Here is a 14267-nt window from a genome sequence, read left to right on the forward strand (position 1 = left end):
AGGTGCAGCTTAAAATTCAGCAACCAAAAGCACTTTGTAAGCCACGAAGTGAATAAAACTGCCTGGACTTCCCGGCCCTCCCACCAGGCATGCGCAGCGTACCAAGTGGGCTGGACGCGCGAGGACCCGCCTCTTTGTCCCAGCACATCCGCTTCCGCAATGAAATGCATCTGAAATTTCCCGCCACCCGGGAAAAGCGGCTCTCAGTACTTGTGTTTTTTCGCGTCTGCTGCGTTGTAGAGGAACTACTGCGGATTTATGAAGGACAGTAACCCTAGTGCTGACACTTGAAAGTCAAGAAAGGTAGAACATTTTGCTGTTGGTGGGAGCGTGAGGATTGAACTGCGGGGGTTGAGGGTCTAGGGATTGGTTGGTTTTTGGGGCAGAGACTCAAGTGTCAGTGAGTTGAACGTAGGCAGCTTTACGCGGGGAAGCTAGGTGATGCGTCGGGGTGTTAATTTCTACAAAGAATTGGTTGATCCTCCCTAACGGAAGTTCTGAAATAATGGATTCGGAGCAGTTGTTGCATTTACCAGGGTCGTAAGCTAGGAACTAAGTAACTGGATTGGTAGGTGAAGTCTTGTATCTACCGAAATTCTAAGTGCTTTCCTTGGAGATCAGGATTGCACGCGTGTAACCTCACCTTAATTATTAATTAACTCTTGGGATTGCAGAATGGTGCAATGGTGGGACATAGATCTCACCTGAATTTAATTTTGCTGAAAGTTCGGACACCACCTGTGTCTCCTCTAGTAAACACCACCCCCACTGCTCATTAAAGAATTTTTCACAGGTGTGTTGTAGAAAACCCGGAAAATGCAGAGTCGTCACTTAAGATAACCAGGGTAAACATTTTGTGCATCCCCTTTCAATTTATCTTATCTGTTCATGGGTAGTTTTTTTTTTTTTTTTTTTGGAGGGGGATAGGGAGCTAATGTTTTCCTTTCAATTGCACTTTACATTATTTTAACCTTTTTATGTGTGTGTGTGTTTTAAATAAGGTAACAAGATGCAGTTTTCTGGTGGAAAGTGGAGGAGACTGAAGTTGGCAGGTGACCAAAGGAATGCTTGCTACCCTCATAGCCTGCAGTTTTACTTGCAGCCACCTTCTGAAAACATATCTTTGATAGAATTTGAAACCTTGGCCATTGATAGACTTAAATGTGAGTAATACTTGAATAACAATTTGTATGTTCTTGAGCATTGCACTTACACTGAGGCAATGAGTAAGGGTAATTTATTTCCTTTAGCAATTCACTCAACAAATATTTATTGAGGATTTGATATCATTTATTTACTATACAATGAATTTTACTTGAGCATCTCTGTGTCTTAGGTGGCAGGGATTTTGAGATGAATAATTCTCACTGAAGCTTCTCATTGAATTTTATTCTAGTACATGGAGGCAAACATCCAAAATAATAATCATTATTTACTTTTTTATGTGTAGAGGTAAATTGTATTGCTCCTGAAAGTAAAGGTGGGAGGAACTGGTGTAATCTAATTAAGAATACTTAGAGGGTCCTCCCTGGTGGTGCAATGGTGGTGCAATGGTTAGGGTGCAGCACTGCAAGCTAGCTGCAGCCACTTCACCCTGGAGGTGATCCACATGGCGCAACAGACCTCTCCTGTCTTATTGTTGCTCCCCTCAGCAGTGTATTTCCTCTATCTGCCTGTTCTGCTCCCCACTCTGTCTCTGGTGACTTCTCTCATCACCCCCGCACCTCTGGCCTGTACCCCAGTTCTGTATACACAAATAAATAAATCTTAAAAAAAAAAAGAATACTAGAAAAGTTGAAAAGGACCTATCCTTGAATGATTAGTAGAAAATCTCAACAGAAATTGAAAGGTTTTTCTCAGGTTATTAGCTCAGGTAATAACCTCTACAGAGACTTTGAGACTTGAGAAAATATAATATTTTGGGGAACAGTGGCAAGTTTTAGAATAATGGAAAAATATGGCTAACCAAATGCAAGAACATTTTTGCTAATTGTGTATTAATGGGGTATAAGGAGGATGTAACAACTATATTTGGAGCCCATTTTTCCTGTGTGTTGGTTAGTAGAAGAAAGGAAAGAGCTAGTCATGAACTGAAACAGAAATGAGAGCATTTTCTTTACAGTTTATGTTGCAGGATCTCATTGTGGGGTAATCAGAAGGAGAGGTGAGATGCTGATAATCACTTTTAGGGAAGAGTTAGAACTGCTAATACAGAGAGGGCATGCTCAATATCTGTTGAATTAGAATGAGGGCAAGGGAGAAAAAGCTTTTAGGAAGTTTAGCACCCACAGAAGCTTCATAGGGATTAAGATGGCTGAAAAGTATCTCTGGGGTTTGGCACATAAAAGGTGAAATAGTAAGGGCCAGTACTAAGGTAGTAACAGTAGAGATTTTAGGGATGTGGGGAGGTATTGTTGACAAGATTTGGTGACTAGAAATGAAGAGTGAGCGAGCAGGAGAGGTCCAAGTTTTAGTTTGGACGACCTTGTGGTAGACCCTTCTGTCAGTGCAGTTGGGAATATTAAGAAGACACAGATTGAAGGGATATATATTGAATTTGGTTTGGGATATCATAATTAGGAACTTATGGGACATGAGTTTATATTCAAGGGATACTCTAAAACTTTTTATTCATGAATTAAAACATGCCTTTTGTATTGATGAAAGAATTTGTCTGAGGAAAGATTGACAAGGGGTTGTAGGGAACTTTGAAAGTATGTGACATCTTCTAAGGCCCGTGCATTTGAATGAGTTGAGGGCCGTACTCCTTCACTGTTATTTCTTCTCTGCTTCATCAGTAGAGGAAGGACTGTCTTTTGATGAGTCTATGCTGAGTCAGTGAAGCAGACTGCTTAACATACTCTACATAAAGGGTGCAAGGAGAGGGTGCTTAGTCTTCTTCCCAGGTCAACACTCTTTACCATCCGTCAACAACAGCAGCTCAATATAGCAGTGATTATCTGTCGTTCTTCCCTCCCTCTTTGTTGAGAATCCCTGGTTTTGGATTCTGTTGAAGAACATGCATGTTTTTTGCACAGAGAGAGGTTATCTTATAAAAATTTATACCTTACTCTGTATATTTGTAGAAAATGAAACCGTTATAACTTGTTATCTTTCATAACTAATTTTGAAGTTGCTATGTGTAGATTTTATCTGCCTTGGATTTAGTTTACATAATTAAAGGTGACTAAAGTTATGTTGCATTTATGTATTTTTCTTCTGCTCAAAAAATATCTTTTTTTAAAGTGTTGAAAGCAGTTGAAAATCTGGGCGTGAGCTATGTGAAAACAACTGATCAATACCGCAGTAAGTTGGAGTCAGAGATCCGAAAGCTCAAGTTTTCCTTCAGAGTAAGTAAGAGAGAAACAAATATTCCTTCATTTTGTAGATATATATTTATGAACTGAGTACCAGTTGTGGGAAAGATCTTGAATTGAGGCTCTTTAAAATACTTAATGTAGCATAACTTGTTGGAAGCTGCCTTTGGGCTTCCACAGGTGATGGATATGTAATCAGATGGTTATAATATTTCAGGGTGTCTCAGAATAGTTTTGAGCATGAGAATTCCTTGTTGCGGGAATTGCCCTGTGCATTTCAGGATGCTTGGTAGTATCTCTGGCTCTCACCCACTGCTATCTCTAGACCATCCCAAATATACCCTGAGTAATACCGGCTGATGAAGGCTATTGTTAGGTATGTGCTCCAGGAACTCCAAGACCACATAACCCAGCTTATACTGGGGAGGTTTGGAAGACTGCCCAGAGGAGGTAGTGCTGGAATTGTATCTTGATGGATGTGGTTTTTATTTTAGGAAGAAGACAGCAAACAAATTGACAGGATCATGTATGTTAGGAGGAAAATAAGTTAGGAGTATGGAAATGATGGGAGTCTGAATTAAATGGAGAGAAAAAGACTGGAGAGATACTAAGAGGGTAGGATCAAAAGACTTTAGGGACTGGTTGTAGAGAGGAGAGAGAGAGAAGAATTTTGAATTTCTAGTTAGGACAGCTAGGGTGGATGGTAATGATATTTTGAGATGTGATGTACAGGAGAAGACCAAGTCTTAGCAGGAAGACACTGAGTTTAATTCTAGACAGGAATTTGCGATGTCTTGTGGAGATAAGTTGAATAGGCATATGGGTCTGGGTGGACTTAGGACACCTCTGAGAGTATGGATTTAAGAGGAAGTTTGGAACTCTTAGGATTGGGGATGGCACCCTAGGGACATATTTGAGTGAGAAGAAAAGAAATAGAGGATAGATAGCACAATACCAATACTTTAGATGAAGTGGGATTGGGAGAGTCTGGGAAGGAGATTGAGAAGGTGCTGTGTGAGGTAGGTGATCAAACAGGATAATAGTGTCATAGCAGTCAAAGAGGGCTGGGTTTTGACAGTGGCCATGATGTTAACTGATAGAATAGGAATAACAACAGCAAACAATTATATTTTGCTTACTCTTACCAAATATTGTAAGTAGATTACTTGTGTTAACCCCAATCAGACAACAGTTTTATGAGGTAGGTAGTACTATCATCTCTCTTCTAACAGAGGAGGAAACTGTTATTGGTAGGCTGACTAACTCTCCAAACTCATAAGGTGATAAATGGTGGAGTCAGGATTTGAATCTAGACACTTCACCTTCTTGGTGGTGGTCTTAAGCAGAACAATTTTAGAAATTTTGGATAAATTGTGTAATATGAGTTACACAGATTGCATTGGATTTAGCAACTGAGTAGGCCCTTGTAAGTAGAGGCAGAAGCCAGGATAATAGCAGGATTGAGGAAATAGTTGGATAACGAATATGTACTTTTAAAAAATGTGTAGGTGAGAAGTTTGAAAGCAATTGAACATCTAGGCGTGAGCTATGTGAGAACAACTGATCAATACTAGAGTAATTTGGAGGCTGAAATCTGAAAGAGGCTAAATGTCAAGGATGTTGCAGGCAAAAGGAAAGATACACATATATGTATAGATATAAATATTTACATGTGTATATACACACATTTAATAGGAGATATACATATTTATAAGCTGAGGAGAAAGATCTAGAAAAGAAGAGGAGGTGAAGATACTTGGAGAAACCACTTGATAAATCAAGGTCCTTAGAAGTCAAGAACAGATGGGTTACAGGTTTAGATGTAGGGTTTAATTTTATGCAGGAGGAAGGAGAGATGCTTGTCCATATCTGTCCAAAGGATGGATGAAGATGCTTGGATTTGAAATCAGCCTGGTGGACCTTTATTACCTGTAAAGTAGGTGATGTCATCTGCTGAGAGAGAAGGGAAAGGTGGCAGGGTTGGGAATGTGGGCCAACTAGTGAAAATTGAAATAGCTTTCATAAGAAAAGAGGAAGGTGATGATTGTGTGTCAAGTCCCTGCTTTGCTTGTTTATAATCTTTGTGATCCTTGGTCCCATAGTTTTCTTATCTTTAAAAATAGAGATATAGTATGTTTAATTTAAAAGAGTGAAATAGGTTAATAGATTAAACATGATTTTAATAGTGTCTGTTACCTTTTAAATGTTCAAGATGTGTTTGCTGTCACTATTTTGGACTGAAATAAGGGTTCCTTAGATTGATAAAGGTCCTATTGAGGTTAGAAGCTGTGAGTTTTTAATATTCTAAACTCTCAGTTATACAGTTTTTCTCCAGAAATTTTGAGCAATTTGAGACTGGGACTGCAGAGTGAATTTAGAATGTAGGTTTGCCAAATGGTTTTAATGAAAGCAGTTGAAATTAAAGTAAGAGATGGTGGGAGTGGTGAGCTAACTGGGTTTAGCTGGTTAAGGCAGAAAATTAAGAGAGAAGGAGTTGATAGCCAAAAATAGTGGTTTCCAAAGCTGGTAATTTTGAGAAGTTCACTGTAGTTCTCAGTTTGAACTAATTACTCACTTAAGTAAAATGAGAATTATCCTGAAAGCAAATATGAGATAGGTGTTTTTTGAAACTGTCTTTGTTGTTGATTTTTGCTGACTCAGTGTTCGTTTATACTTATTACCATTCTAATACATTTATTTTATTCATGTGTCATTATTTTTAAGGAAAATCTAGAAGATGAATACGAACCAAGAAGAAGAGATCATATTTCTCACTTTATTTTGCGCCTTGCTTATTGCCAGTCGTGAGTATACATTTATACTCTAATTTTAATCAATGCGGAGAGTTGACATGTTTTGTACTGAACATAGCAAAATTCAGAAGCCCATCAGAAACCAGAGGTTCCTGGATTGAACACTGCTGTCATGAAGTGTTTGAAATTAGTTGTTTAGTGAAAAAAAAAAAAAATTCCATTGCAAAATTTTGTATGTCGAAACAGTTTAACTTTATGGCAAAAAATTTTCATTTGTGATTTAAAATTAGAAGGGATTTCATTACAAGACTTTGATGCATGAAAAAAAAGGGCAGTATTTATTAGAAATAATGAATCAAATGCATACTTAAATTTGATACAGGTTTGTAGAAGTTAAAGTGTAAGGGCTAGTGCCCATTACAATCTTTCTTTGGTAGTTGGTTTCTTGTAAGTCAGCAGTGCCACCCAGAGGGAGAAGGAGTTAGTTGCTTTACTTCTTTTTTAAGCTTTTGTGGTTACTTTTTTCTTGTACTAATTTTGGCTATTTAATATAATTTTTTAAAATTTTTCTTTTCATTAGTAGGTTCATCAAATGAAAATCTTGCATTGTTTACTATCTTAGGATAATAGTTAAAAAATTATTACCAGCTTTACTCCTACAGTTATTCTTTTGTGGAAAGGATATGCAGTTTATGCCATTTATGTAGTAAATGAATTGCTGACAGATTGAAAATCACCTCAGAAATAAACCTAAATGATTTTTTTTGACATTTATTTTATTTCCTGATACATATAAGAACTGGGGTGTCACCAGGGTTGTGGTGGTGAGAGAATTCACCAAAGACAGAATGGGGAGCAGAATAGGTGGATCTACTGAAATACACTACTGAGGGGAGTAGTAGACTGAACAAGAGCAGTCTACATGGGGCTGGGGTCCCGGGCACCCCGACACTGCACCATGTGGGAGGGGCTGGTGGTAGCTTGATAGCCGTTAGAGTTTAAGGGCTAAATCATATTTATATGCAGTGACTTAATTTTTCATAACATAAAAACAATGCCCAATATGTATATCTTATAAATTAGTAAATTTATGTTGACTTTAAAAAACAGAGATATACTTACATATATTAAATTTTGTGAAATTATATACTATATACTCTGATCAGTGCTTATTTGAAGAGTTTGATCATAATCTCTTCAGAGATAGTTACTTTGAAAGACTTGGTGTTGACTTGGCATTGATGAAACTACCTTAGACTGAAGGAGTACTCCAGTTTCCAGTATAATTGGCTACCTTGCCAATTATATATATATAATTTGAGAATCATATAACTAGTATTGAAGTATTTTAATTTTATGTTTGTAACACCTTTTGCCCACATTTAACATAACCGTAGAAGATTGTGATATGTCGATAGAGGACTTGTATGCTTTTTAACTTCTGTTAATTGCTTATTGTTTATTGCTCAAATGTGACTTTTATTGTTGTTCAAATATGAATTTTATTTCATAGAAGTTTCTTAGACTTAATTAAAAAAAATCACTGGACTTTTCATTTTTACTTATTATCTGCTTGTTCCCATTTTAGTGAAGAACTTAGACGCTGGTTTATTCAACAAGAAATGGATCTCCTTAGATTCCGATTCAGTATTCTACCCAAAGACAAAATCCAAAGTTTCTTGAAGGATAGCCATTTGCAATTTGAGGCTGTAAGTATATTTTATAGATATTTTCTGTTGTTTTGCCATTTGTTTCCCTAGGCCCTAAGTGTTGGTGTTGTATGAAGTTCTTTCTCTGCACTTTCTTCCTGAGATATGCCTGAAAAATACTTGTTTGCTTTGCACAGCAATGGACTTTTCCTTCCATAACCATGAAACAAAGGAGCTCCTTTGTAGCAAAACCTCATATTTAATTGTTTTATTAAGTATGTGACTTATGAAAATACAAAAAAGCTTAACTTACACAATTTAATCTTTAACCAAAATCTTCTAGACCCAAAGTTTAAAGCTAATAATGTATTAAAGGAAACAGGAGTGGTAATATTTACTTTCAATAATGAAGTTTGGAGGAGATAATACTTCAAAGTCATTTGTCAGTAAAATCTCTAAATGGTGTAAAGATAATTTGCACACAAATCTGAATGATTTGCATATTAATATAAAAAGAACAAATGTCTGGGACATGTTTAGCAGGGGTAAGTATTGTGGGTGGAAATAGAATTTATATGTTTTCGGTGGCTCTGTTGCAGAATGTAAAAACATTCTGTTTTGGAAGTCTCAGAATAACATGGGAGTAGATTGCTTGAGACTTGATTTTGGTGTTAAAATGGTTGATTTGAAGCCAAATAAAAATCTAGAAGGTGGAGTAGGTGAAATAGTGCCCTGTCTGAGAAGTGAGATTGATGTACCCATTATAGCAAGAAATATTGTGGGTTATTGATTGAGTTGAGGGAAGTAAGTAAGTATTTGGTAGACATTGAGTGGAGGCACTTTCCAATTTTTCTCAAGAGCCCCTGAATCTTCTCAGTACCATCTACGTAGGGCATAGGAATGTGTCAGGTGCAGAACCACTTGATTTAACCCTGTGTATTTTCCACTTTGCTGTTAGCTTTGATCCATAGTGACATCCATTATTTCCGATATTAATTATAGCTATTTTACCCTTTCCTATTAAAAAGTTTAATTTTAACTGTTATTAAAATGGGTGATTTTACTAGGTCAGAGAGAAAAAGTGCCCTAGAGAAAGATTTATTTACTCTAGAATCTCTCAACATATTGCCAAATACAATTTTCTAGAAACAAGGACTATATATTTTTTTTTTTTTTTTTTAAAGATTTATTTATTTGTACATACAGAACTGGGGTACAGGCCAGAGACTCAGGGGCAGTGAGAGACTTCACCAGAGACAGAGTGGGGAGCAGAACAGGCAGATCAACGAAGTACACTGCTGAGGGGAGCAGCGGGCGGGTCAGGAGAGGTCTGCCACGCCATGTGGTCTCCTCCGGGGGCAGGCGGGGATCGAACTCATGCGGAAGTGGCTTTAGCTTCTTAGTGCAGTGCTTTAACCTGCTGTGCCACCAGGGAGGGCCTATATTTTGTTTTTTAAGCAAACTTTTAAATTGCAATTGAGCATAGAAAAGTGCACAAATGATCACGTGTGTTGCTTTGTGATATATCCCAAAGTGAGCTTTCCCAAGGTTAAAAAGTAGAACTTCTCTCTCACCCCGGGTAGCCTTGTGCCCTCCCTCCTGTCTCCCACCTGAAAGTAACCACTATATTGACTTTTAATATGATACATTGATTTTTCCAGTTTTTGAACTTTGTATGAATAGTATCATATGGTATATCTTCCCCCAGCTTTGTTGAGATATAACTAACAGAACATTATGTGAGTTTCAAATGTATTATGATTGATACATGTTTTGAAAGGTTTATCATCTCAGTAAGGTTAGTTATCACCTGTTTTCCTCCTATAATTACCATTTTATTGTTGACTTTTTTTTATTGTTGACGTTATTAAGAGACATTTAAAAATCTACTCTCATGGCAACTTTCTCAGTACACTACCCAGTATTGTTAACTATAGTCACCATATTGCACATTAGATTCCCAGAACTTACTGATGTTGATGCTTGAAGTTTGAACTTTTGATGAATATCTGCTCATTTTCAATACCACCAGCCCTTGGCAATCAATCACTGTTCTGCTTTCTGCTTCTGAGTCCAGCTTTTTAAAATTACATATGTAAGTAACATCACAAGTAATAATACAATAATTTTTATAATAGCTTTGAGATAGAGAATTCACATACCTTGAAATTCACCTTTCAAAATATACAGTTCATTGACTTTCAGTTTAATCAGTTATGTGTCTATCATCACTATCTAATTTTAGAACATTTTTATTATCCTAAAAAAGAAATCTGTGCCCATTAGTAGTCACTCTCCAGTCCCTTAGCAACACTGATCTACTTTCTGTCTCTGCGAATTTGCCTTTTTCTGGCATTTCACATAATGATATTATATTATGTGTGGTCTTCTGTTAGCAGCTTCCTTTATGTAACATATTGTTTTCAAGTTTTATTCATGTAGCTTATGTCAATACCACATTCTTCTTGATGATCAAATAAAAATATTTTTTCTTTTAAGCAGTTGATAAACTTTTGAGTTGTTTCCACATTTGGCTGGGCAGTAATGCTGCAGTGAATGTAGGTTTGTGTAGGTTTTTGTGTGACTATCTTTTTTTTTTAAAGATTGATTTATTTATGCATACAGAACGGGATATAGGCCAGAGGTGCAGGGGTGGTGAGAGTATTCACCAGAGACAGAGTGGGGAGCAGAACAGGCCGACTGACGAAGTACACTGCTGAGGGGAGCAGTGGGCAGGGACAGGAGAGGTCCGCTACGCCATGTGGGTCACCTCCAGGGTGGGGATCGAACTCGCACTGAAGTGGTGACCAGCTTGCAGTGCTGTGTCCTAACCCATTGTGTCACCAGGGAGGGCCCTATTTTCTCCTCTTAAGGATTGTCATTTTATTTTCTTAATGATATCATTTGCAATACAGAAGTTTTTAGTGTAGATGAAATCTAATTTAATAGATTTTTTTTTCTTTTGTCACTTGTGTTTTTGCTGCTATCTAAGAAGACTGTACCTAATGCAAGGTCATAAAAGTGTTTACTCATGGTTTTCTGTAAGAGTTTTATAGTTTTAATCCTAGGTCTATAGTCTATTTTGAGTTAAGTCTGTAAGTGATGTCAAGTAGGTATTCAACTTCATTCTTTGCATGTTTGGGGTTAGGATTGCTTGTGAATTTTCAGTTGTCTAGCATCATTTTTTGAAATGATTATTTGTCTTTCTTTGAATTATCACCCTATCAAAAAGTCATTTGGCCATAAATTGATTTATTTCTGGACTCGTTTTTCTTTTGAATTGTTTATGTACCATGTGGTCTTGATGGTAGCTTGAGGTATTACTCAGGGTTTTCTTTTTGTTAGCAATTTCTACAAATATGACACCTTTCTTCTCACATTGTTTTTGACATCGAGTAATTATGGACGTCAACCCTGCATATTTTATATATACTTATTGGCTAGTTGCAGTTTTATATTTGGAGAATGAGGAAAAGTTTCAGTGAATTTTCTAGTTAATTGAGGCCCTAGCCACTTATGTATACAGTTGTAAAAATACAGCAGGGCAGATGGTCCTAGTGACTCTATTTTAGATATTCACAGCTTTGGGTTTTCCTTATCAGGCTATAAAGTTAGATCAAAATTAGATTCTGCTGATTAAAGGACAGTTTAAACCTAAAGAGGCTGTGACTAAATATGTAATTTCAAACTGAATTAGCCTTGAAGGCTAAAATTAACATAGGCAAAAACTTTCAAAATAACTTGTGAAAGTTATTCCTTTTTTAAAGTTTTCTTGCAGCATTTGAATATAGAATTATTTGTATTTTCACTGTTGATGACTGACTATATACCTCCGACTTTGTCCTTGAAAAAAATGCATGACTTTAAATTAGCTGAAGCCTACACAATGTTGGGCTCTGTGTCCTGATTGTCTTATGATGTTATCTAGATATATAATTTGTTATTTAGATCCTAAAAGAATGAAATTAATTTCATTAAGTAAATTTTTAGTGTTCTAGTATTCTCTGTAGTTTCACATTTATACTGATATGTACTGTCACGTGTTACTCATGTTTTATATAGGTGTTCTGAAAAAAGGTGCTGTTTAAATGTGTACACTATTTTTCATTCCATAATCTTCCTAACCTGTCCTTGTTTTCATTCAGCCTCCTGAAAATTTAATCCTTTTTAGTTGCAGTCATGTTGTGGACTATTTCAGAGTCTAGGTCAGATTGCTCTGCCTTTTGGATGAGAGTAAGAATTAAGGATGTGGAAGGCTAATGGAGGTACAAAAACAAAAACGTTGTTTCCTAGTTATTGAGCAACTAAATCTGAGTTAAAAAGACAGGAGAATACTGTAGTAACAACATTTATCCAGTTATCCACGCCCTAGGAAATATCCATTCTGCTGCTCACTGCTTGCCTAACAGCAAACAACAATTAAAATCCCTTTTCCTGGCTTTTGTTTATTCTCTACCTACTACTGGTTGCTGATCTTGGTCTTCAGATGGTTGGTGCAGTACCAGACTTTTGATAACTGCCAACTGTCTGGCTTTTTTTCTTACTCATCTCTGTTCACATTGTATTCTCCCAGTTCCTGACTCCCATGGAGCTTTTGCACAAGACTCCATCTGTTGTGTATATCAGAACTTAATAACCAATTATACTCTTTTTTTTTTAATATTTATTTATGCTTACAGAACTGGGGTACAGGCCAGAGGTGTGGTGGGTGAGAGGATTCACCAGAGACAGAGTGGGGAGCAGAATAGGCAGATTGACAAAGTACACTGCTGAGGGTAGCAGCAGGTGGATCAGGAGAGGTCTGCTGCTCCATGTGGGTCAGCTCCCTGGCCTTGCTGCAGTGGCTTGGGAGACCCTCATAATGAGGTGCTTTAACCTGTTGCGCCACCGGGGAGAGCCCATGTTCACTCCTTTTACTTGATTCAAGGAGTAAGGCATCTATATATTCATATATATTAGAAAATCCAGGGAACTGTTTCAACACTTTCTTGGGATCCTTGTTCCCTAAGAATACTTGTTGATTGACTGAGTGAACAGTGAACTTGTTATATTAAGACTTGGGTCTGCCGAATGATGTAAGGAGACAGAGGAGAAAAGCTAGTCACTAGGGGCTAACATTTGTTGTGTGTTTACTGTGTGATAGATGCTAAGTGACTGGTTTACCTGGAATTATATAAATTAATCTTCAGAACAGTTGCATGAGAGAACTGAAGCCCAGACAGGATAAGTAACTTGTCCAGAGTTAAAGTTATTAGAAAATTAGAACTCAAAAATGAGATCACTAGTTTTGGTTTTTGAAATGTGTAAATCACAAAAAGTGCTTACTACATGAACAGATTTCTTCCTAGTGAGTCCTTAATACTGAAATAAAGTGGAATGCACAGTGTAATTAAATTAAGGTGACAGGACCCATCAAAGAGAATATATAAACACAGGTGTGAGGTTAGAGAGCAACATTAATGTAGGAAATTAAAGCATTACTTGTAATTTTACTAAGATGTTTTATTTTAGCTGACAGTTTCTGACAGAAATGCAAGCGAAACACATTAAGTATACTATAGGTAGTTTCTCTAGTATAGTAATGTGTAGTGCCTCTTAGGGAAAACATTACATTGTCACACATCTTTGTTGAGTCGCTTATTATCTAGCCCACCACTTTTCCATACCCTCTGTTACTTTTTTTCCGATTCCTTTTTTTTTTTTTAAAAAAAAAAAAAGATTTATTTATGTATACAGAACTGAGGTACAAGCCAGCGGTGCATGGGCGATGAGAGGATTCACCATAGTCAAAGTGGGGATCAGAACAGGCAGACCGACAAAGTACACTACTGAGGGAGCAGTAGGAGAGACGGGAGAGGTCTGCTGCACCACATGGATTACTTCTGGGCAGGGGATTGAACTTGCACCCAAGCAGGCTGCTGCCAGCTTCATAGTGTTGCCCTTTCCCGTTATGCCATCAGGGAGGGCCCTTTCTGGTCATTTTAACAAAGATTTTTCTTTGATGACTTTCTATGTTTTAGTTTATATTCAGCAATCGAATCATGTAATAATCAAGTATTATTATAAATGCAAATCAGGAGTGGATTTTATGCATGAAATAGGAGCACTTGATTAGGTCATGGAAAGAAAAGTATGGGCTTGAATAGGTTTTCTTCTTGTCTAACAGAGGGGCAGGCACTTCTTAGAATGAGATCTGGTTGTTGACTGAGTCTTAAAGGAGGCTTCTTGGTTTATTATGAAAATTCTGAATAATAAGCCTGCTACCAGATATGCTGGACATCTTGGTAGTATTTTTCATGTTTGCAACAGTGGTAGTAGATGCTGTGGTCCTTTTGTAGACAGAAATGACTCTTTCCAGGCCCTTTACTTTTTGATATTTCTTTTTATGTTTATGGAACAACAACAATAAAAAAAAATCTGTTGCAAGTGATTTGTTTCCTGACTCAAATGTTTTATGAAAAAACACACCTGTCCCCCCATGATTTTTATATATTGTGATTGTTCCAGCATACAACTACCAAGTAAATTGATGGAAGATTATACTTTGT

At 37.0% G+C, this 14267-nt stretch overlaps 1 protein-coding gene across 1 annotated transcript in view; it reads left to right on the forward strand.

Annotated features, from left to right (window-relative positions):
- The first annotated feature begins 176 nt into the window (after nucleotides 1-176).
- PRIM2 (primase, DNA, polypeptide 2 (58kDa)) overlaps nucleotides 177-14267 on the forward strand; it is a 256639-nt gene continuing 242548 nt past the window's right edge. Inside the window, exons 1-5 of the mRNA XM_004673597.2 lie at nucleotides 177-303; nucleotides 1002-1163; nucleotides 3247-3350; nucleotides 6042-6121; nucleotides 7659-7779. Coding sequence (XP_004673654.1) covers nucleotides 1010-1163; nucleotides 3247-3350; nucleotides 6042-6121; nucleotides 7659-7779 — 459 coding nt within the window. The 5' untranslated portion in view covers nucleotides 177-303; nucleotides 1002-1009. The remainder of the gene's footprint in view (nucleotides 304-1001; nucleotides 1164-3246; nucleotides 3351-6041; nucleotides 6122-7658; nucleotides 7780-14267) is intronic.

This window comes from Condylura cristata, unplaced genomic scaffold (assembly GCF_000260355.1).
Source record: "Condylura cristata isolate star-nosed mole 26May11 unplaced genomic scaffold, ConCri1.0 scaffold00001, whole genome shotgun sequence".
Lineage (NCBI taxonomy): Eukaryota > Metazoa > Chordata > Mammalia > Eulipotyphla > Talpidae > Condylura > Condylura cristata.